The 25,114-nt window shown below is 39.0% G+C and overlaps 1 protein-coding gene across 1 annotated transcript in view; it reads left to right on the forward strand.

Moving 5' to 3' along the window:
• LOC148509480 (uncharacterized) overlaps positions 1-25,114 on the forward strand; it is a 123,333-nt gene that overhangs the window by 46,090 nt on the left and 52,129 nt on the right. Inside the window, exon 18 of the mRNA XM_088443113.1 lies at positions 8,012-8,059. Within this exon, the coding sequence (XP_088299239.1) occupies positions 8,012-8,059 (48 nt within the window). The remainder of the gene's footprint in view (positions 1-8,011; positions 8,060-25,114) is intronic.

Below are 25,114 nucleotides of genomic sequence, written 5' to 3' on the forward strand. Positions count from 1 at the left end.
TGAAGAATTAAAGATTGAGCCTTGAGGTTCAGACAAGATTTGAAACAATGCCTCAGAATGAGTCCCTGGAGAGGCTGGGAGTGAAACTGTTCTTACTTCACCATGTCAAAAGTCAAAACTAGTGACCCCAGAATTTGCATGCATGAGTGAATGCACACTCTTTGCAGACCAAGAAAGTTGTGAATTTTGGTTTACAATGATAAAATCTTGTCTGGAGGAAGGGAGACTCTCTGAGTTCTGGAATTCAACAAGGCTCCCAGGTGGAGCATCTCCTGGGATGGAGATAGCATTGACTTCTTCCAGTTGATTATCCACTTGTGTGATTGAAGAAGCTGTATCATCAGATGGATGTGATCCCTGAGCATCTCTGGAGATTGCGCTAATAGATTATATAAAGCAAGTTGTATAATCTATTATAAAGCAAGTTGTCCAGGTATGGTAAAATCCTGATGCTCCTGCATTGTAGATGTGCTGCCATGACTGCCATGACCTTCGTGAACACATGAGGGGCCATGGACAGACCAAAGGGTAATGCTTGAAATTGCTAGTGGTTGGTTTGTACCCCAAACCTGAGGAAGCATTGGTAATTATAGGGCTATGCAAATAAGCATTCTGTTTATCCAAAGACACCATAAAGTCCCCCAGTTCAAAAGCTAAGATGATGGACTGAAGGGACTCCATGCAGAATTTGGGAATGCAGAGAAACTTGTTTAGATGTTTCAAATTGAGAATGGGCTGGAAGGAGTCATCCAGCTTCTGAATCAGGAAGAGTTTAGAATAAAAGCCTAACCCTCTCTGGGACAGGAGAACAGGAATGATGACCCCTGAGGCCATGAGAGAGGGAATTGATGCCTCTAGAGCTTCTGCCTTTTCTGGTTAAGCAGGAAGACTGGTTGGAAGGTGAACCCTGTCGTAAAGTTAAGATACAGCTTTGAGACACAATGTCCTTGACCCAAGCGTCTGTTGTGGTCTGCATCCATATTGCCGAAAAGCAAAAAAGCTGGCCTCAGACTCTTAGGTCCCCCAGGAGAAGGCCTGCCTCATCATGTGGCAGGTTTGTTCTCTGGCTTGACAGCTGGACATCTGGGGGACCAGGCCTGCTTACCTCTAAGCTTGGAGATTTTGGAGGCAGAACCCTGTGCTCTTGGAAACAGCTAACCTCTGGCCTTACCATGCAGATGAAAGGAATGAGATACTGAAGTCCTGGGTCGCATAGTGGTGACAGACGGAACAAAAGCTGATTTGGAGGCTGCCAACATAGTCACGATTTTGTCCTGTTCCAGACCAAATAGGATGTCACCTGAATAAGGAAGAGCTTCCAGAGACTTCTTAGATTCTGTATCCACTTTCCAAGTGCACAGCCAAAGAGTATTTGGTATAGGTAGGAGGGATGACCTAATAAGTTGGACAATATGGGTATCCACCTGGGAAGGAGACTCCCATTTAGCCCTATCCACTGCGGGGACAGGGTAAAAGTTAGCAATATGCTTGGAAATCTGAAAGCGTCTACTAGGGTGTTTACATGCTTTTGCCAGGAGATCTTCTAGCTGTGCAGAAGATGGAAATTCCACCTCTGACTCTTTCTGTCTTTTAAAGACAGGTGCATAAGATCTAGGAGGCTGTTCCTTTTCCTCCACTAACAGAATAAACTTAACTGCTCTAATATGAGCTTCTATGTCTACAGGTGACATAGTTTACTCTGGAACAGAGGAAGTTTCCACGTCTGAATCAATGGAGGCGCTAGCCTAACCATCTGAGGAAGCATTTGAATCTGAACCCCTGTCAGGTAGGGGAGTGGAACTTTCACATGGAGCAGGCCTATGCCTAGGAGTCCTATATCTGTCAAGCACCTGGTAAAAACATGTGGACACCCGAGCAAACCATTGGACAGACTGAGCAAAAGTTTGCATCCAGTGAGGCTTCTGCCATGGGAAGCTGTGGCACAGCAACAGGGACAGGTGGCATTGGTGCTTACATACAGTCTACAAATTGTGACATTACCTGTGTCAGACAAGACACCCAAGCTGGTTCTTGACTAGAAGCCATAGACAAAATCACCTGCTGCAGGGCCGCAAAGCAATTGACACACAGGCCATCATGTTCTGGATCTTGAGGAGAAATGACAGTAAGATGCTGTATACACGTGCGCATTGCTGAAGCGCCCGTCAACTTAGTAGCTTTATTTTTGGACATGTTGTAGTTGCAGAAAAAAGACACACACCAAACAGCTAGTGAGGTGTAAGCAAAACAAGGGTCTTTAGTAGTGAAGTACATAATTAGTACAGTATATAATATACAGAATTATATGAAAGGCAGCAAGCTGTCAATACAATCAAACTGTATCCACCCCTGCAAGGGATATTCCCCCAGTGACCTGCCCCAGTGGTACAGATATGATGAAAATACACTTACATATACCACGCAGACCACTCAATGCAGAAAGTTGCCAAAAGCTCAACAAACTGGCCTACATTAGCAATCTGGGAGCAGGCTATGAGAGGAGACTGGAGCCCTGTGCTTCTCTCTCCAATGCTGAGGCAATGTGGCTAAAATGGATGCTCAGCATTCTGGAGGGGGAGGAGTGAAGGGAGGTGGAGCCTGTGGCTTACTGCCACTAAGGGAGAGCGCACCTCAGGCTTGGTGGGAAGGCTAACAGGGAAGCACCTGCTCCCCTGGCTAGTTTCAACCCCAGGGACATGTCACCGCTGCATTAAGCAGCCCCTGTTACATAAAGTGTCCCTGGTGGTCTAGTGCCAAAGCGCGGTCAGATCGGGTTCCTGCACTACCAGCACTGCCAGAGGTCTTCAGCTCCAGCAGCATAAGCCACTGTATCATGGCTCCCTGCATGCAGGGAGCCATCCTTCCTTTAATCCCCTTCAGAGCACCACCTGTGGCTGGTGGGTCCTGTGTGCTTTTGCAATAGGAGTCCCACAGCCGAAGTCTCTGACCCAGGTGCCAGTGCTGCGCCCATCGGCACTGGGACGGCAGTGGGGGCATCCAATAGGATGCCTTCTTCTGTCCACTCATAAATAAACTTTTGATAAAATAAATAATTAAATAAATAAATAAATAAAAAACGGAGGACCACCTAAAGTATCCTCCCTAATAAATAGTGCCCAGCTCCTGCTGGCTCCAAATTCAAACTGAGATCCCAGTGGCTGGTGGCAGGGTATAGAGGAGAGGAGAGTGGGCTTGTGGGTAGATTACATTAACCATTTGGTGCCCAGTCTCTCCTCTCCAGGCTTTACCCCGAGTTGTCCCTGTACCCCCTAGTGGAGGCAGAAGAAAAGGGAGTCACAGTGACGATTTTAGTGAAGCAAGTCCATTAAAAAACAAAAGTCAGCGTTTTCTTGTCTTACACTGCCTAAACTGTTATCAATATATAACAATGATGGATTTTATTTTATACCATGTACAAATTGATAAGTATTATCCGGTTTCTCCAGAAAAATTGATGTAAGCCCTGTTTACTGATACAAAATTCCAGTTTTCCCTATTTTTACCGTTCCAATCTCATTTATGTGAAAAACGATACTTAAATTTCAAACGAGTCCAATTCTCGGTAAGAGTCTGCTTTGGAATGACAATAAATAAAGCACAGGGACAGACACTAAATGTAGCTCGAGTTGACATTTAGTGGATTCTACTTGTCTCATGGGTAAATTTATGTGGCCCTTTTACGTGTCACATTAAAACGAATTTTTTTCATGTTGACATCAGGAGCGAAAATGACTAATGTCATCTACAAGGCAAGTGTATACGACCTAGGTTAAAAAAAGACTATCGCTATAAATGTAAATTTGCTCCCATGCAAAGCCGGGGTAAGTCGCTAGTATATATTTGAAACTACATAATTCATAATAATATGATATTTGGGGATTCTACAGTAGTAAGTGCCTGGAATTTAGAACTTTTTAAGTTCCACATTTTCTTTCTAAAGTACATCGATGGTAAATCAATTAATACACGTCAGTCTTGTATTACTGTTTAATGCTTGAACTAATATGAATTTGCTAGCAGCATACAATGAACTCTACACATATAACCTAAAGATTGTCTGTTCATTGCAACACCAAACAAGACACAAGCTAGTGTACTGTAGTTTCATTCTTCTTAGAATTATGGAAAAAATATATAATATGAATTAGGCGTGTGCACCGGCCACTTTTCGTGTTTTGGTTTTGGATCTGGATCTTTCGTCGTGTTTTGGATCAGGATTGTTTTTGCCAAAACCACCCTTCCGTGTTTTGGGTTCTGGGTTTTGTGTTTTGAAACTGTATTTTTTTTTTAAAAAGCATAAAAACAGCTAAAATCACAGAATTTGTGGTTTTTCTGCTTCTATGCTATTATTAACCTCAAAAACATTAATTTTCACTCATTTCCAGTCTATTCTGAACACCTCACACCTCACAATATTGTTTTTAGTCCAAAAGGTTGCACCAAGGTAGCTGGATGTCTATGCTAAGCGACACGAGTGGGCGGCACAAACACGTTGCCCATCTAGGAGTGACACTGCAGTGGCAGACAGGATAGCAGTTTGAAAAACTAGGCCCCAAACAGTACATAATGCAAAGAAAAAAAAGAGGTGCAAGATGGAATTGTCCTTGGGCCCTCCCACCCACCCTTATGTTGTATAAACAGTACATGCACACTTTAACAAAGCAATCATTTCAGCACCAGGGTCTGCCACACGACTATGGCTGAAATGATTGGTTCGTTTGGGTCCCCACAAAACAAGCTGGCAATTAATCTGTCCCTGCACAGACTGGTTCTATGAAGGCAAGATGTCGTCCTCATCCTCCTCATCCACCGATTCCTCACCCTCTTCAGTGTTGTGTACATCCTCATCCTCACAGAGCATTAATTTGTCCCATTGGAATCCACCACCACAGGTCCCTCTGTACATTCTGGGGTCTGGTCTCCCTGGAAGAGTTGATAATTCATTTTTAAGAACATCATCTTCGCCACATTTTGTGGAAGCAACCTCCTACGCCTTTCGCTGACAAGGTTCCCGGCTGCACTAAACACTCTTTTGGAGTACACACTGGAGGGGGCAACTCAGGTAAAATAGAGCCAGTTTGTATAGGGGCCTCCAGGGGCTTGGCGCTGCTCCTTTGTTGATGCACATGCGGCTACTGAGCATACATTTCGCACACAAACACAGAAAAAAAAGAAGAATTGTTTATTTTTTGTGGAGCGCACTTTGGGGGTTACACCACCCTTTAACAGACTTATGGGACACAGGTACACGCTTGGCACTGCTCCATTGTTGATGCACGTGCGGCTACTGTGCATACATTTCACACACAAACACAGAAAAAAAGAATTGTTTATTTTTTGTGGAGCACACTTTGGGGGTTACACCACCCTTTAACAGACTTATGGGACACAGGCGCATGCTTGGCGCTGCTCCTTTGTTGATGCACGTGCGGCTACTGCACATACATTTTGCACACAAACACAGAAAAAAAGAATTGTTTATTTTTTGTGGAGCGCACATTGGGGGTTACACCACAATTTAAGAGATGAGCCAGCTGGCCCTTTACTTATGGGACACAGGCGCACGCTTGGCGCTGCTCCTTTGTTGATGCACGTGCAACCACAGTGCACACAATTCACAAACACAGAAAACAATTTTTTATTTTGTTTGGAGGGTTACAGCACCCTTTAACGGACAAGCCAGCCGGCCTTTTACTTATGACACAGGCGCACACTTGGCGCTACTTTGTTGATGCACGTGTGGCTACTGCGCACACAATTCACAAACACAAAAAAAAATATTTTTTATTTTTTTGGAGTGCACTTTGGGGGTTACAGCACCCTTTAATGGACAAGCCAGCCGGCCCTTGATTTATGACACAGACGCACACTTGGCGCTACTTTGTTGATGCACGTGCGGCTACTGCACACACAATTCTCAAACACAGAAAACATTTTTTTTTATTTTTTGTGGAGTGCACTTTGGGGGAGCACCCCTGATGGACAGATCACCCCCTGGACAACACTACAGCACCCCTTTAGGACTACAGCCTTTATGGGACACTGCACAACACAGTCCAGCCAGCCCCTATAGACTTTGGAGTGGACACAGCCCCTATGGACAACTGACACAACACAGCCCAGCCAGCCCCTATGACAGCAGCACAACACAGCCCAGCCAGTCCCTATGGACAACAGCAGCACAACACAGCCCAGACAGCCCCTATGGACTGAGTGGGCACAGCCCCTATGGACAACAGCAGCACAACACAGCCAAGCCAGCCCTAGCTCCCACCCTCCCTCTTCACTGTCCACAGCCAGAGTGAGAAATGGTGCAGACATTTGGACCTTTTATAGAATCCAAAACCCGCGAGATCTGGAAGGCGGGATGATGACGTTTTGCCTCAATATCAGTTCCGAGTCAGGCGGGAAAACCTGAGCCGGACTCAGTTCCCGGCTCGGATCGGGGGGCGGGGGGGTTCAGATTTCAGAAATCCAAACCCGCTCATCCCTAATATGAATAATGCAGAAAGTATAGGCCACCACATTTTTTTAATGAGACATAATACTTGAAATAGGTTTAAAATGTGCACTGTTTATTTTAAAATATGTTTATCTTTACTTTGATGGCAAATGGTCTTATTTAAAGTTCAATACAAAAGTGTGACTTTTGCACAAATGCAAGAAACAGGTCCATACATTCATGTTTCTGCAGTTATAGTTTAAGTTACACCTGTTTTAAGAGCATGTACTGTAGATGCAACTGGAAAAATTGTTTTGTAGACTTGCTCTGGGCATGTGAGTTGTGCAAAAGACATAGCTGAAAGACACAACTTAAGGAACTAATACAATTAGCCATTATCACAGTAATTCCCCTTTCTGCCAACAGCAGAGTTTGGGAAACGGGGATATTTAACCTGTTGAAAAATCTCAATTCCCCGATTGTGGCCTAAAACTGATCTGAATCAGCGAGTCACAAAATTTTTTACATGTTGAATTTCCCCGATCTGCTAAAGGATCAACGATCATCGATAGCGGCCGATCCATGGATTGGATAGTGGATTAAGGGCCTGATTCAGACCCACTCGCAAGCGGCTGTCCGCTCGCAAGTGGGTCGATGGTGTGCACTGAGCATGCGCACGACGGAGGGAGCTCCGTCGTGCGCATGCGCCAGACGCGACGAGCGAAGGAAAGTCCTTCGCTCGTTGTGTCTGATCAAAGGGGGCGTGCTGTCGATGTTGATTGACAGCACACCCCCTTTGGTAGGCGTGCCGGGGGCGTGCCTCCCTGACGGGGGCGTTCCCACGGGAACGCCTCCCGTCAGAAGCCGGCCCACTGACATCACTAGTGATGTCAGTGGGAGTGATTTTGGCTCTGATAGAGCCAAAATCACTCCGGAGTTTGCTGTTGAAAACCTCAACCGCAGGCTCCGGCTCGCAGTTTCGATCGTCGCGATGGTCAAGACCATCGCGGCCTTCAAACTGCACGCTCGTATAGCCTGTGGGTGGTGACCCACAGCTATACGAGCGTCCAGGAGGACGCTCCATTTTCATGGAGGGCGGCCCTCATTCAGAGCGTGCGCTCTGCTCAGAGCGTGCGCTCTGCTCAGAGCGTACGGCTCTGAATGAGGGCCTAAGTTGGATCGGCAGAATAAGGAATTGGGGCAATAGATGTATGGACTACATAAATCATAAACAGAAATTTACTAAACATCTGTTTTGCAGTTAAATGTGGACTATATTAGTCTTCACTATTTACATTCTTTCAAGTATATAAATAATATTTGGAGTAAGAGATCTTTTAGAATTAGAACAGTAAAAAACTATATATGTAAGTGAAAACAAAAATTAAATGCAGGATTATGTGTTGCACAATATTAGATTTAAAAACAAAACCCAAAAAATCAACATGCCTTAAGGCATCTAGCTTTCCTAAAATTATTTACATAATGTAAAATGCTTATTAAATGCAAGAGTCTTATGTGTTACAGATCATTACAGTTTATCAGAATCTTCATTATATTTTTTTCCAGAGCAAGATGTCTTCAAGGCTGAACAATATGCTGATGAACAAAAGTCATGTATGTAACCTTCTAAATTATACATACTATTGTATATATCAAACATATCCAAAGCCTAAAAAAATACAAATTGCCTAAAGCAATTGAATCTATCAATAGAATCTGGAACTAGAAGCCCAAATTAGGCTATTTTTCCAAAATGTTTATCCAATAGATAAGAAAATGTTTCTTTGGTAATATAAAATACTTAAGTAACTACAAAGATTTCTATGTACAATGATTTCTACAAAATGAAACTACAATGAGTATTCACTTTAAAATCTTGCCTATTGTTGTTTAGCTTGATATAGAAGTGAATGCATTACAAGTTCGCAAAATATTTTCAAAAAGGGCACAGTCAGAAAAGAAGTTAATTGTGTACCTAAACTAGCTGGTTTTCATGGTCAGTCTGGCACAGCTTCCAAGCTTAACGCCCTGATACACCTAGCAACGTATTGTCCGAACCTGCGATCAAATCGGAAATGCTTATCAGCAGATCGAAATTCTGACTGGTGGTCATCAATGTTCCCCGATCTGTCGGAGGATTGGTGAATTTATACATGCTAAATTTCACCAATTTTGAAATCACTATCATATTTTTGATCGTTATCGGAAAGTCAGTGACATCCAATATGTTGGATTTCACCGATCCTCTGACCTGCCATCTGTGGATCGCAGCTTCGCAACAATCCATCACTAGTGTATGGGTGAAAATAGTTTAAGCATAGTTGTTGTACAGTCCAAATGGTAGGTGACAGTTTTTGGAGTCTATACATTCTTTTTTTGTAATGCAGAGGTTCCCAAACTCTGTCATTATAGTCCAGGTTTTAAGGATATCCATACTTGAGATGGATAAATCAAATTGACTGAGGTACTAATTAAGTTACCTGTGCTCAAGCATGGATATCCTTAAAACGTGGACTGTAATGGCAGAGTTTGGGAACCTCTCTTGTAATCTATTTGGTTCATAATAACATTTATGTGACCTTATTAAATGGAAATACTTTAGCAGCAGTAACCTCATCACTGGCAATTTAGAAATTGGTAAAGTACACATACTGTATGTGCTGATAACACTAAGAAAAGGAACATGTTGTTTTGGTCCTATTTTGTTGATTCTTAAATGCGCTTAACTAGCAAACTTTTTAGTAGTTTCAAACAGTAATAGTATTACAATCCATTTTGTCTTTTGCATTTTTATAACCACTTTTTGTAGTATATTTAGTATGTGGTTATTTTCTAAATTCACCTTAATATATGTATTCTCTAAATTTTGCCTTCTAGCCATATCAAATAACACATCAAGTATGTTGTTGTGAACAATTGAGAAATCAAGAATACTTTAAAATCATGTTCTCTGCAAAATAATTTGCTTTGACTTTAATGTTTTTTGGTATGGTCCATGAATTATTTATTTCAATTATCTGAATTTCCTTTCACATTGGCATAAACATTTTGTAGATTGCAATGCATGTTGATGCTTTTTGTAGCATCATTAACAAATTATGAGAAAAAAGATATTATAATGGCAAGTTAGATTAGTGGTACTATATAAAGGCTTGTCTGGTCATAATAATTATATAGTTGACATTATATTGGAAACTAGAATGTGAGACCTACAGTACAAAGGATATTAAGAAAGTGAATATGCATAACAGACTGATTTATTTTAGCTGTTAAATTATAAGACTAATAAATTACAGTACATACAGTATCTTACCTGTGGAAATTGTTTGAAATATATATTACTGCATAGTGCTATGCTAATGCATAGTTTGAAAAAATTGTCGTAAGTACTCATGAAATTTATAGACACTAATGTTATTTCTGTATTATAGAATGCTGAAAGTAGTAGATTCTTAAAGTATTTTTTTACTGCCACTTTATTTTTTTGAGGCCAAACAAAGTTACTTACAAAATAAAAATTAATGATGAACTAGAGGCAAAAATGCAGGTGTCAGGAATTTCTATTGAATGACCCAGGTCAAAGTCAAGCATAAAAGAAAAAAAGTGTTTATACGACCGTGCAAGTTAAATATTGTAAAATGCTTTAGGTTTAATTAAACTGTATCAACAATTTAATATTCAAGAGTTCACCCTTTTACTTAAAGAGGATAGTAAAAACCTTTATAGTTTGCCTAGTATAATTGTGCTAAGTCTGCAATCGTATAAATGTAATAAAATAAGCAATCGATTTAGCCAATATAAGCCCTAACTCTTGCAAAAATGGGGCATATGGAAGTATTTAGAACGTATTGCCTTTTTATCAAAGTCCCATGCTGGTGATGACTATCACCAGCGGTAGCAATCGCCAGTGGCATCCTATATTACTTCCCCATGCTTTGTCTCCTTTTCATGGACAGAGGCAGTACAAGTAAAACCAGTGTCCTCTGATTATTAAAGCAGGAGTGTCCTCAGTAAAAAAAAAATATATATATTTTTTTTTTAAATTAAATATTTTTTATTTTTTATATTTTTTTATTTTGTACATTTATTTATTTTTCAATAAACTTTATTGTTTTTTTTTTATCTGGGACTGGAAGCCCAAATTAGGCTTTCAGTTCCAATGCAAATACGGGAGCCATGAAGTCAGCTCATGCATGTGTTTATTGACTACTGACTGACCTGGCAAGCGGTAAGACCACTCTTAATACTGCTGATCAGTGTTGCTAGAAAGCTAAAAATCTCTCAGCTATTTGGGATTTTTTTTAAATACATTTTTAGTGGTGTTTTAATAAATAGACCACTTAAATATGGTGAAAAGGTTTCAATTGAATATATGATATTGAAAAATACCATCTAAAAATGAATATACATTGATCATTTATGAGCATTTTCCCTATCTAGAATTTGATTTTTATTTGATACAGAAATTGTTGGCCTTGGCCTTGCACACTAAAGCAAGTTTAGGATAAATATATGTTGCTGGAATCATCTGAAAGACTATAATTGTTATATGAAATATTTAATACATGATATACAGAAACTGCTCATCATTTATATTAGTACAGATCTAAAGACTTATCAATGGCTCCTGTTTAGAGAACAGTGTGCTCTGTAAATTTTTCCAGTCATGACATAGGGATAATAAAGGTTTAACAGCAACCAGTCAGATTCTATAATTTTTTGTGCCTCAGACTCCAAACGTATTTATTGATCATATGTTTGAAGAGATATATCCAAGTTTAACTAATTACACCACAAGCAAAGTGATTTTAATTTATCTAGTGTGAATGAATATTTACAAGTCAATGAAAATATTTTTGAGTATATGGTGAAATAATTAGAGGGGAAGGGTCTGGAGCCACCATTTTTCTGTCCTGTTAAAGGATTTCTCCACCACCGCAAAGCAAATTGTAGTTAGAAATACCATTCCCCCAACAAGCAGAATTGTGGTGGTCCCATGGTAGGGACCTTAGTCTAGGAGAACTTACTTCATCAATGACATAGCAGCTCTATCCAATCCACAGTTATATTAAAATAAGTTGGTACTGCTCTTACTAAAATAGCCAGTTCTGGCAATGTTCTTAGAATTCCTAAGCTTTGCCAAATTGATGCAAGCTTTGTAGTGTAGGTGATATGACTGGATGACTTGCCCAAATGATTAATTGCATCACACCTGTCTATTGGACAAAGAGCAATGTTGCATCCTATAAATGCACATGCATCTAGAAGTGGAATGAGAATAAGACTGTAACCAGATAATTGCACATGCTCCAGAACTGAAACATAAACAAGCTGATGATCAGCAACATGCCAACACCTGAATTGACATCCAAATACAAACAAACCTAATCCCCTTTTATATTAAACATGACTCTATGACTGAGACAGTTGCCAGATTATTGCACTTCAGTGCCTGATTTACTAGCTTCTGACCCTCACCTCATTTCTGTTTCTCTCCATGGTACCCAACCATTGGGATCCTCTTCTTGCTGCACTTTCATTTATCTGTAGATTAATTCCACTAACAGCACATGATTAGTGCACATGGGCCCTCATTCAGAGCCACTCGCTAGCGGCAGTACGCTCGTTCCGAGCGATGTTTGCACATCTGCGCATGCGTACGGTTTTTAGTACGCATGCGCGAACCAGTCAGTGCGGCCGAAAATCGTTGGTACGCAATATAGCGAGGGCCTGCTATTTTGAGTGTCAGAATGAGGCGTATGTGGGTGGTAACAGGGGAAGGTGCTTGAAAACGGGGAGTGGAGATCCGAACGCAGGCGTGCTTAAAGGTCAAAACGGGCGTTTTAAGGGAGTGCATAATTAATACAGCAGCGTCATTGACCATGTCACTTGGTTTTTTTTAACTCAGAACTGCTCGCAAAATAGCGGTTGAAAACACCAACCACAAGAATAGCGAGCAGTTCATACGCTGTACGATGTACTCGATTAATCTAATAAATAGCGGACATGACGTATGGTGCGAGCGGCCAGGGGGCGTTTTTATCAAATAAACGAGCGTATGTTTTGCTCGCTCGTTCAGACTTAGAGGTGGGAACAGACTGCAATTTGCGAACGGATCATTTGAATAGCCACCCCTTGTTTTTGAACCAACGACCACAAATAGCGAACGGCTCTGAATCAGGCCCATGGTCCATTAGTGCTGGGTACTGCTAAACACCAGTAAGCAAAAGCAAACTGTTAGTGGTGAATAACACACTAGTTTGGCCACTTGGGTTTATGGTAGAGAATATATGGAAATACAGTACAAGACAGTAACATTATACTAACACTATTTGCTTTTCATTGGGCACTCGCAGGTCTGGTAATTGAGAGAAAGGTAATTTTCTAATTGGAAATTTCTTTTCATTTTGCTATAAATTGCCATATGCTCACAAATTCAATTCTACCTGAAATTAAATGTTGCCATAATGATTACATTACATCATTAACTGTATACAGTTTTAATACCAGTTATTGCAACAAGCTCATGTAAATAATATTTTTTAAATAAAAAATCAGATACAATTTGATAATTATGTTAATGAGTTTTGCATGAAGACAAAACATGCTGCATAATATCTGCAATATTTTTCATCTGTATTTCGCTTAGATGCTGTACTGCACATTGTTTAAGTATTTGGTTAAAGGTGCAATCCCTTTGGGTAATGTTATATTAACATCTTAGTAGATGTAGAGATCTGACCAATTGATTTTTTCTCCTTTATAAGGGCACAAACCTTAAAATGAAAACCTAAACATTTGTTAATCTCAGCTGTATAATCAAATATGGACTGAACCTTAACAAATACTTTGTATTGCTACATACTGATTGCATGTAGGCTATATAGCATTAAGAGCAGCAGGACTTAAGTGTCAATGTGTACTGTGCTATTAAATTAAAAATGCTTTCATATGCTACTCTGTAACTGTCTGTAATCATGTTGATTTTTGCTTTGATTGTTTGTGTACTTGTATTGAGAAAAGCTTATGCTAAGCAAATAATAGTAATGCACTGTCTAAAATCTGCAAGCTTTAATGCCTTATAATTTACTGTTATTAAACTTTTTTTATTAGAAAACAGCATTACGCCTATTATTTTTATGACATTTTTCTTCAGTCATTGCTCATATTGATACAGTATGTTGGTTATCTTTATTTGGTTACTGTAAGAATCACGATAAATATAAGGCAGATTGTGCAATCTTGTCCCAGGACTTCTACCAAATAGTTCTTCAGATAGTACCTCACAGTCTATCATTAAATTAGCTAATGGGATTTTCACCTGTTCTAGTTTGTTCATGGTATATAGTACAACACATAAAGGCTTAATATGGGCTAAGCTCAACACCTTCAGTTGACTATTTGCTTTTACATGTCATTTTGTATATTTTACAAATTTTTCCTTGTTCCATTAATTGAGCCATGTATTTCTAACATCAATCAGTATTGTTTCATTTCCTTTTTATTATTATTCTACTTTATTTTTCTTTATGGCACCACAAAGGTTCCGCAGCACCTCACAAATGAGCAAAACAGGAAAACAGTGATTTTCAGTACAAAACAATGCAGGACAATTACATGATTTATAAACATTGCTGCATCCATCATCATAGCACTCAAATAAGCAGCAGAGTCACATCAACCAAAGGTTAGGTACCATTGTAGGGAGTAAAAGATAGTGTAAGTAAGAGAAAGGAGAAGCACATGGGGAAGAGGGCCCTGCTAATGAGAGCTTACATTCTAAAAAGGAGGGGCAGACAGACAGGGGTGATACAGATGGTGTAGACATGGAGGAAGGAGCAAGGAGCAGTAATCTAGGATGAGAGCTGGATGGCTTTAATGAAGAATTGAGTTTTTAGAGCCCTATTGAAGTTTAGTAGAAAGGTGGAGAGTCTGATAGGGAGAAGGAGAGAATTCCATAGGTAGGGAGCAGCACTTTCAAAGTATTGGAGGTGGGAGTGGGAGGAAGTAATCATTTGGTAGAGGAGGCGGCATCCATTTGTAGAGCAAAGTGGGCAGGTGGGACTGTAAAATGAGATAAGGTCAGATGTAAATAGTAGAGAATTGAGTAAAGGATATGTAAGTACTGTAAGTTTGAGAAGTTTGAATTGGGTTCTGAAAGGGAAGGGGTGCCAGTGTAGGGATTGCAGGAGCAGGAAGGCAGATGTAGTATGTTTGGAAAGCAAGATGAAATGGGCAGCAGCATTGTGGACTGATTGGAGTGGAGAGAGGTGGGAGTGAGGGAGGCCAGATAGGAGGAGGTTACAGTAGTCCAATCTCGAGATGACGAGTGAATGGATGAGAGTCTTACTTGCCTCCAGGGTGAGAAAATGTCTTATCCTAAAACTATTACTGTGATGGAAATGGCAGGACTGCAAAAGGTACTGAATGTGTGGTTTGAAGGAGAGGAAGGAGTCAAGAATAACTCCAAAACAGAGCACTTGGGGGCTAGAGAAGATTTTTTTGCTGCAAATAGATAATGACATTGTGTGAGGTGAAGTTATACAGGAGGGTGGGAAGATGATCAGCTCAGTCTTAGACATGTTGAGTTTAAGAAAGTGCTTGGGACATCCAGTAAACATTAGCAGAGAGACAGTTGGAAATACAAGTGAGGAGATAGGGGAGAGGTTAGGGGAAGACAGGTAGATCTGAGTGTCATAAGCATAGAGTTGATATTGGAGACCAAAAGAGGGTGTATAGAAGGAGAATTGGTGAGGTCAAATAACATAACCTTGGGGCACACCTACTGTTACTGGAAGTGGTGGTGAAGAGGAGTCATGAGAGGAGAAAGAGAAAGAACAGTCAGAGAGGTAGGAATACAGCTAGGGGAGGGCAGCATCATACAGACTGAAGGAATTAAGGATTTGCAGGAGGAGAGGGTGGTAGACAGTGTCAATAGCAGCAGAGTGGTTGAGAAGAATGAGTAAAGTAGTGTTCTTTGGATTTGGCAGCAAGGAAATCATTGCTGACTTTTGTGATGGTTCAATTTCAGTGGAGTGGAGAGGATGGAAGCCAGATTGAAATGCATTGAGCAGGGAGTGGGAGGAAAGAAAGACAGTAAGGCAGTTGTAGGCAATCAATTCAAGGAGTTTGGAGGCAACTGGGAGGAACGAGATGGGGCAGTATTTGGAGAGAGTGTTAGGATTAAGGATGGTTTTTTTAAGAATGAGGAGACAAGGGCATGCTTGATTGCAGAGGAGACTGTGCCTGATGTGAGGGAGAGATTGAGGAGGCAGGCAAGATGGGAACAGGAGAGAGGTGGTGGAGGAGGTGGGAGGGGATAGGTTCAAGGGGGGAAGGGGGGAGAACTGGATGAGGGCCATGACTTCATCTCCAGATACAGGGGAAAAAGAAGTTAGAGTAGGTAAGATGGATGGGGAGGGATGGTCTGAGAAAGGAGTGATGGGGTGCTGATGGTCTGGTGGAATGAGATGTCCTGACATATGGAGTAAATTTTAGATGTAAAGTGGGTGGCAAAATCAAGGGAAGAGAGTGAGGAGGGGAGTAATTTGAACATGAGGCAAAACTATTGTCTAGAAACATTTATACCCAATGCAATGAGCAAACCAGAGTTGTGGCAATGAAAATATGCAACTATTCCTGACAATATAAGACAAAGTATCCAGTCTTCTGGTCTTAATAGCAGCACCTACCTCTGCCTGTTCATTGCAAAATTTAAAACTGTGAAGAACATTGGTGGTTCCCAATACTGACATCACCAGCACTCTGAATAGACTACTTGCATCATGAAGAAGCAGTGTGAGCTGCTGCTGCTGTGTAATGAAGTGCAGTACTCTGACTCCTCCTCCAATTGACAGCATTACAGGGTAAGGACATCCAGCATAATGCTGCAGATAACTTGGAACTATCTCTCTCGTCACAACAAAGTCTTAATTGTGAGGGACAGTTTAACTAAAATCAGTTGTGTATAACCTGAAAAAGAACCTTTGGTAGACAACTCTCTCACCTTTTCTTGCAGCTTTGTCTACATGATGCTAATGGTGTATTAAGCTCTGTTTTTACTTTTCCAAACAGTTTAATGTTGTGGTCCTGTTTGTTAAGAGATAGGAACTGTTACCTTTCTGAAAACATTAATACTTTTGGACTCCCTCCCTTAAATAGCCCCAACAATAAATCAGTGTCAAGTCCAAGTAATAAATAGGCTTTATTCCCCCCAACTAGCTTTTTCATTAGTTATTAGTCCCAATATTTAATATACTTTACAGAACTCTTACTGCATTCATAGGCCTTTTAATAAAGCATTATTATCCCCTACAATAATGCATGTATATACCCCTATACTCTTCACATTATATGAATACCACCCCCACACACAACCATTACATTATTACTTTCACATACTGTACACATAATAACACCACCACACACATTATAATAATACCATTTCACACACATGCACATACATTATATTAATACTACTACCCCCTTCTGTGCACACACAAACATTATATATTAAAACCACATCCCCCATATGTTATTTTGAAACAATCACTCACACACACATTACATTAGGACCATGACAAATGTTTATTTAACACCAACACACAAACACATACAGTCCTATTATACACTCAGACATTACATTATTACCATCACACACAAAATAAAATGACACCATCACACAAATGCATTATATTAGTACAAGCAGACACACACACATTATACATATACCAGGACTTCATCATTCTTCAAAATACTGCCTCATATGCTATTACCAAATATCCTATATACTGTACAGTATGCTTGATTTGGTTCAGGTCCGTCCTGGGAAGGACATGCCATATACTGCCGGTTATATCAGTGTCATGTTGATCATACTACTGGGTGACAACTCTTCCTCTGCTATCCTGTAAAACAAGACTTCTGTAAGGAAAGACATGCTGCTATTTGGGCGGCAGGTTCAATTAGCTATGAAGTTCTGCCTAAACCTCAAGTGCTAATATTAGGAAAACCTTTCTTAGTTCTGCTCTTGTCCTATAAAGGTGTGAGCAAAAATAAGCAAGGTTTTACCTACAGTAATCATTGGAAATGAGTGCAGCAACGAATTTCACATTGGTCTGTCGGGACCTCGCAGCTATTTCAATCTGCCCCATGGAGTGAAGGTTTCTCTCAGAACCATTAAGAAGTGGTTATCATTGCTTTGCCTTCTGTAGAAAAGTTTGAACCAAACATGCCATAAAAATGCCCACAACATTATAGAAACCGCCATAACCTTTCACTATTGTAAACAAAAACCCAGGATGATAAAGCAGTACCTATCCTATTCTTGAAAACACAGTGAAGATAGATCCATTTGACTAAATGATCATCCTCCACTGCTCATTGATCTATTACCTGTGCTCTTTGCACTACAACTCACAAATGTACAGTGCCTGTTGTAATAACTGGTTTAGCCCTGCAAACTGATTGTGATATCCTGCATAGTTCAGTTTGCTGCTCACAATTGATCTGTTTGTATGTCTTTATTTCCAATATGCTTGGTGTCCCTCATTTACCCAGGTGTTTCCATTGTAAGATCCCTAATCATTCTTCTTCCAATAATAGGTCCATAGCTTTATGAAGCAATGAGGTGGTGATTAAAAACCTGTAATATTACATCTTGGTTAAGCTAGGTACACACTACCCAATGGGCACCACCGATCTGGTAATTGTTCTGATCCAACAAAGTGAATAACAGACTATTTCTTTCTCAGTTTGTACTTTCCATTCACCTCTTGAGTGGGATCGGGATGATGAGAATAATATAGCATAGGCAGCACACACAATTTTGTTCACTTGATCTAAATGTTGCAGCAGCATTTAAATCCTTTTATTGGCTTCAAACACTCCAACACTCCTGCAAACACATATCCAATTATTATTATCTCGGCCCAATACTGGTTAAGAAGTCGATAGTATGTACTGTACCTAACAATAGTTGGCAGTCTGCTCACATGCTAACAAGCATTATCCTACCATGAACAGATGTCATATTCTGAAAAAGGTTCTGAAAATGGATTTTTAAGGGAGTTTGCCCACTACAATTCATACTACATTGCTAATATGTGTAACTGTTAATAGTTGTTAACAGCTGGTATCCATATCACCATCATTAAGGTGACATTTCCTAAAATGCTGCTGTTAATATTTTTTTCTACTAATTTCTAATTAACAAGCTGTTCATCCATGCTCATTGCAGCTTTTATGTTGCAAAAGAACAACAAGTTGAAAAGCAAGCACGAGTCAACAGGAACTTGAATGGCAATGATTTTGTTAAAGACAAAACATACAACTATTTCAAATGGTTAAAATAAATTGATAGGAAATATGGGTAAAGACCCTTTTATGTGGTATACCATATACAGCCATACAGAAAAATTACTATTTTAAAATATATTCTGTTTTTCCAAAAGCTGATTTCAGATGGTTATTATGTAATAGAAGTTAGTTATAAAGGAGGTGTGTAAATATTACATGGAAAGAATTAGGGTTTCAGTTGTTCAGAGATGTGTTGTTATTTTTTTATTAAGATGGATTTACCTATAAGAGCATACAGTCACATATCAATTTACAAATGCAAGTATAGTATGTCGCTCTCCCACACATATGTAAGTAAAGCACAAAATAGTATACCAGTACAGCAGTGTTTTACAGGAAAAAAACATTATACAGTACATGGTAAAACTACCAATGAAGTACAGTATTTGATAAAACATCTTGCAAAATATGAAAACTTGTGTCTGAATATAATTTTAAAACATCTACACAAGAAAAAAAATATAACTTCCTGAGTCATCTATATGTTAATTTCTATACATTTTATGAAATATGTATTTTTTCTAAGTCAGGGGTTAATTACTTCTTTAAATAATTTACATACAATGTAAGAAAGTATTTTTTAATATGTTTTGTTGCCTACAGACATACTGTAGTAATATACAAATTCTAAAATGTAAAGTATTGGGAAAGCAATATTATTTAAATATTTTTAGACAAATATTTAGACCTTTGACAACATTGTTTTTTGTATGGGTTACTTATGTATTATGGTGGGAGGTGTAGATTATGTCATTATGTAATATAATTCCTCCTCAAACTCAAGGCTAGATGCTTGCCTGCAGTAGCTGAAGCACTTATCAAAGCCAAGGCATTACTGATAGATACTGTTTATTCTAACATGGTCTAATAGTGACTACTATTGTAGTGGTAAAAATAGGTAGAAATACAGTTTTCAGTAAATCCTAAGAGTCTTTCCTTCTTAAAAAATAATGCTTTTTTGGCTGCTGTAGCTCCCTGATACCAAAATATAAATATTAGGTATCAAGAAAAGTTATTATTAGTATTATGTAGCTATTGTATGTAAATTATTTTTATAATTTGTCTTCATCTAATTCCTGTAAAATAAAATAAAAAAATAAATTAATAATAATAATAATAATAATAATAATAATAATAATGATAATAATAATAAAACATAATAATAATAATAATAATAATAATATAAGAACAATAATAATAAAGCAAAATGAAAATGTTATTCCAAAAATGGGTTGATTAAAATAAACTGTATTTAAAAATACATTTTATTAAAAAAAATCAACATCCAATACCCTTTACCAATTATGTTGAGGCTATCTATGACCCCATATGATGCATGGCTAATATTACAATAGGTCAATAAAAAGGTCAATAAAATTGCAAACTAAAAAGGAAGGCATACATTTTAATGGTAAAAATCATCAAAATTAACTATCATAGTTAAATTAACAAACATTGCATGACATGTACAGTTCTACACTAATGTTGTTGCATCTAATGTAAATTAATGAACATCCCTCATTCTCATTCTTAAATTATTTTCATTAGCAGATACGACATTGCAAATAGAACCTTATTTATCATGAAGAGCTAGGTTAATGAGATGTATTACAGTTTATGTTTAAAAGTCTTGCTTTGGGTTTAAACAAACATTAAACACTAACATAGATTTGTATTATTTTTATTATTATTATTATTATTATTATTATTATTATTATTATTATTATTAATAATAATAATAATAATAATAATATTATGATGTAATCATATTTGTTTGATGTTTCCTCTTTAATATTTTAAGATTTGATTTAGGCTTTATCTATACTGATATACATGTTTCAGATTAAAATATAAGACATTGTAAAGCTGCAGTATATTTAAAAGTGTTTATATTTTTGATGTTTCCTGCTGATATTGCTCACTATGTGCAGCAGGAACAAAAAAATATATGTGAACCTTTCCCACTGATGCCTAATTGCCGAACATGTTTTGACTGATGGCCTTGAAAATCCAATATTACTTCAACCTTGCACGTAGTGAATAAAAGCCTCAAATATGTTTGTTTAATGGTCTTGAAAATGTTACATCATTTATGTTGCTCTGCTTTGTTTGCTGGGCTATCAGCCATACAAGTGCAGGACTTTAACCCATCAATCAACCCTTTCAATGCTATACTAAGTGTTTTCCATCTCTTACAAAAGTTAAATACAATACCAGCATTAAGTATAACATTTTAATCAACAAACAAGCAACAATTATACATAACTTCTTTATAAGAACCCAGGTACTTTTCTTTTGAGGTTTACTTGAATGCTTCTGATTTAAATTTGGTAAACATACAAATGTGTATAATAAAGATAGCCTATTGTAAAACAAGCATTTAAAAAGTGGCAGAAGATATCAACCACCAAGGCTGAGATACAGTGGGAAATGTAAAAGTGTGATTTAGCAAATGTTCCAATATTTTGCTTATTTTGCCATAAGATTTAAATTGACAATTTTATTTAAGGGTCAAACCAAGTTGGTTTATAAAAATGTATTGCTTTAAATTCACTGCAAGCTTTCTACCAATCAGGACTTTTGGAGGTTGAGGTGAGGAGAGATTGGATGGTAGATAGAAAGGGAGGCAGGGTTAAAAGAGATTTATTTTAAGAATGGGAGAGACAAGAGCATGTTTAAAGGAAAAGGGGAAATGCAAGTGTAGAGGCATAGGTTAAAGATGGCAAGGTGGAGGCAGATGTTAGGGGACAGTAGAAGGTGACAGGCAAGGGGTAAAAGCTCATGTTATGAGCAGAGGATGACACAAGTGCATGAACTTTGTTCTCCTATGCCCCACTCCGTAGCAGGGAGGCAAGTGATCATGATGGGGTTGCTGGAGGGGAAATTGGGTAGTGCTTGGGTAGGGTCAGTGTGATATCTCAGATGGAGATATCCAATTTTATAAATTTTTGAAAGTGAAAAAGGTGTAAAAATCAAGTATACTAAGGAAGGAGGGTAGAGGGCAGAGAAAGGAATTGAAAGTGGAAAAAGCTATTAACTATTACAAGACAGGGAGAAGAAGGGAGCCTTAAATATTAATTGTTTGTTAAGGAAGTGGTTAGAGCTGTATGATGAGTGGAATTTGAACTGGAGGATGTCATTGAAAGCAGTATATATTCTCCAGCATCATTCAGCAAAATGGGAGCACTTTTTTTATGAACCTGTCTGTTTAGAATTAGATGGTCTGGGTTTAGAATACAAGAAGCTTACAGAGGTGGCAGGGGCCACAGATTTGGGGGCAGAGATGAGGATGTTGTTTTTTAGGGGCAAGCTAGGGTTTTTAAAATGGGAGAGTAGTATTTCAGGTGAGGTGGAAAAGATTGCAGCCTCAAAGGTGTCATAAATTCATTTGATAAACAAGGATTTGGGTTAAGATATGGATGAAGATGGTGATAAAATTGGATATCTCCATCTGAGATATCACACTGACCCTACCCAAGCACTATCCAATTTTCCCTCCAGCAACCCCACCATGATCACTTGCCTCCCTGCCACGGAGTGGGGCATAAGAGAACAAAGTTCAGGCACTTGTGTCATCCTGTGCCCCTTAACATGACCTTTTACCCCTTGCCTGTCACCTTCTACTGTCCCCTAACATCTGCCTACACCTTGCCATCTTTAACCTATACCTCTACACTTGCATTTTCCCCTTTTCTTTTAAACATGCTTTTGTCTCTCCCATTCTTAAAATAATTTCGGATCCCTCAGCCCCTGTCCAGCTCCTTCCACTGGATGCAACCTGGGTGAGCGCCAAGTGTGGGAGCAAACACCATCTGAAGATGGTGAATGCTCAGCAGTCAATATCTGAAAATATTGTATTTTTAGAACTTGATGAATTTTTGCCCCCATACTAGTGTATGGCGACAGCGAGCCACATCGCAAGTGAAAGGTAAGAAGGAGATATCTGATATCTCCTGCATTACCTTTTTGAGGAATGGCCCCAAAACTTAATTTCTGCAAAAGCATGTTCATTTTCACCTGCTTTTGTACAAATAAGTAATAATGAATAGACCCTTAAATTAGAAAATAGGGAAAATTAGTTGTGAAACAGGGCCTAATTCAGCAAGGAAAGCAAGTGTGTACACGCACATACTCAGCCACTGCGAATATATGCTAATCAATGCATATGCACGGCAACTGCAGCATAATATGCAGATGCCCAGCACTACACAATGCCTCTCACTTCCCTTTACTCAAAGCCCGAGTAGTCCACAAGACAGCGGTAACATCGAGAACCATCGGAACCATACGCACAATAGATTGACCTGATCTTTTGCAGGATTTTGACCACTCCCTGCATGCATCGAGTCATCTTGCTGTGTATGCCGCTTCAGTGCCTTAATTATGCATGCCCTTATAACGGTGTCCCAATGCGTTCGTCTGACCACCCCCAGTCACCAACCACAAATGGTACTTCCTGTCAATCAAGAAGGGTCTGCATACACACTGCATGTAGCCTGCGTACCCTTACCAGCTCAAACCGGCTAGTTCGCACATGGGCAGTGCGATGCATACGCATGTTCAGTGCGAAAACATTGGCTGGGTGCGTGCGAATTCTCATCTGCATTCCTTGCTGAATCAGCCCCAAAGTTGTTAAATTATTGTTTATTGTGCTTAGGTCAACTCAACAAATGCATGTGCACAGTTGTGTTGTCCAACAAGTAACAGGAAAAAAGCTTGCATGCAAAGTAATATTTGAAAAATGTGATGCATTGCTGAGGTGAATGAAAGTGAAAGTCAATTTTGCAGTATGTAATGACAGTAGGTAAGACAGCTGAAAAAAGACACAATTTTTCCAGATCAGTCCTTAATACTTTCTCCCAGAGAAAAGCAAAACAATACTCTCCATGTAACAATTGCCAATTTAGAAGCATATTCAATTAGGTGCGAAAAGTCCATTGCCAGACTTTTCGCCATCATCGCTGCTTTTCTGAGGGAAAATGTATCGCACTCGTCCCCGCATATCACCGTATTCAATTCCAAATCGGTGAAAATGGGAGCTGGCGAAACGGAAACAGGCGAAAAGTTCTGTCATGTTTGGGGAAATCAGCCTGACACCCCCAAGAAGAAGCTCTGACATGGGGGATTCACTATGGGTACCCTAGAATAGCCCTGCTGAAGGTATTTGGGGTGTTTAAAGGTTATCAACAGGTGCAGTTTAGCATCGTTGCATAAGGAGTGAAGAATACTGTAGCATTTAGCAAAAAAAAAATTTCAAAATATGTAGTCCCATCAAATTTGGGGTACCTGAAAATGGGTGCAAGCATATTTTTAAGTGACTAACGTGAACTTTCAAAAATCATGAAAATCCACCTGCTACAACCACCCGCAACCAAAAAAAACACCTGGGGCACACTTGGGGACCCCCCCGAGTCTAGTTCACTAGTTTCAAAGTTTGTTCCCCTACTTTTTTTTTCCCCAAAAACGAAAGTACTTTTTTGGAGTGTCCAGTGTTTTTTATTTTTTTTGACACAGTTAAGCTTTGGGGGACTGTCCAAGGGGTTCTTGGGGGTTCCAACAATGTTGCACCCCAAAACTCCAATTCTGCACTAGTTCTTGACACCTATTCATAGGTGAAAACTTTTTGCTCATTTTTCCCATTGACTTTTCACACCTGCAAAAAGTCAACAGATTTGAATGTGGGGATAATTACAGAATGGCCCTAAGTCTCATGGGTGGGTTGAATTTCTTACTCCATAAAATCAACCCAAAATATGATCTAATACTTACAGCTAAAGAAATTTACTTTCTACCTTACAAAGAATTCTATTGTGTATTTACCCTTGGAATTACCTTTTTCTATTATTTTTGTAAACAAATTGGCATTTTTCTTCCAGTTGAAGACCATGTTCCCTTGAAACCTACAGAGTCCTAGCTATGAAACACCACTTTAGGTATATCAATATATTAACCTTTAATATATTTATACTGTACAAATGTACAGTACTAATTTGGTCAGTAATAAACTTTGCCTTTCTAAATACATACTTTTGTGTAAATTTATTTATAACATAATCCCTTAATTCCTAAAACATCAGTATATCAAATATTTATTATGTTCCCTCAAAATAAAGGCAAAAAACTATACTCAACCTGAGGCTGATTCAGAGTCATATGCAAAGCAGCTACATTGGTGATTGTTTGCACTGCACACATGTATGATAGTACACATACGTGCAGATGTGAGGGCTACCTAGAGTAGCATGGAAGTCTGTTGAATCACCACTTGTGGTCAAAAAAGTGTAACTGAGTGGCAATGAGACATTCGCACTT

The sequence above is a fragment of the Taudactylus pleione genome, unplaced genomic scaffold (assembly GCF_031769625.1).
Source record: "Taudactylus pleione unplaced genomic scaffold, aTauple2 ptg000326l, whole genome shotgun sequence".
In the NCBI taxonomy this organism is placed as follows: Eukaryota; Metazoa; Chordata; class Amphibia; order Anura; family Myobatrachidae; genus Taudactylus; species Taudactylus pleione.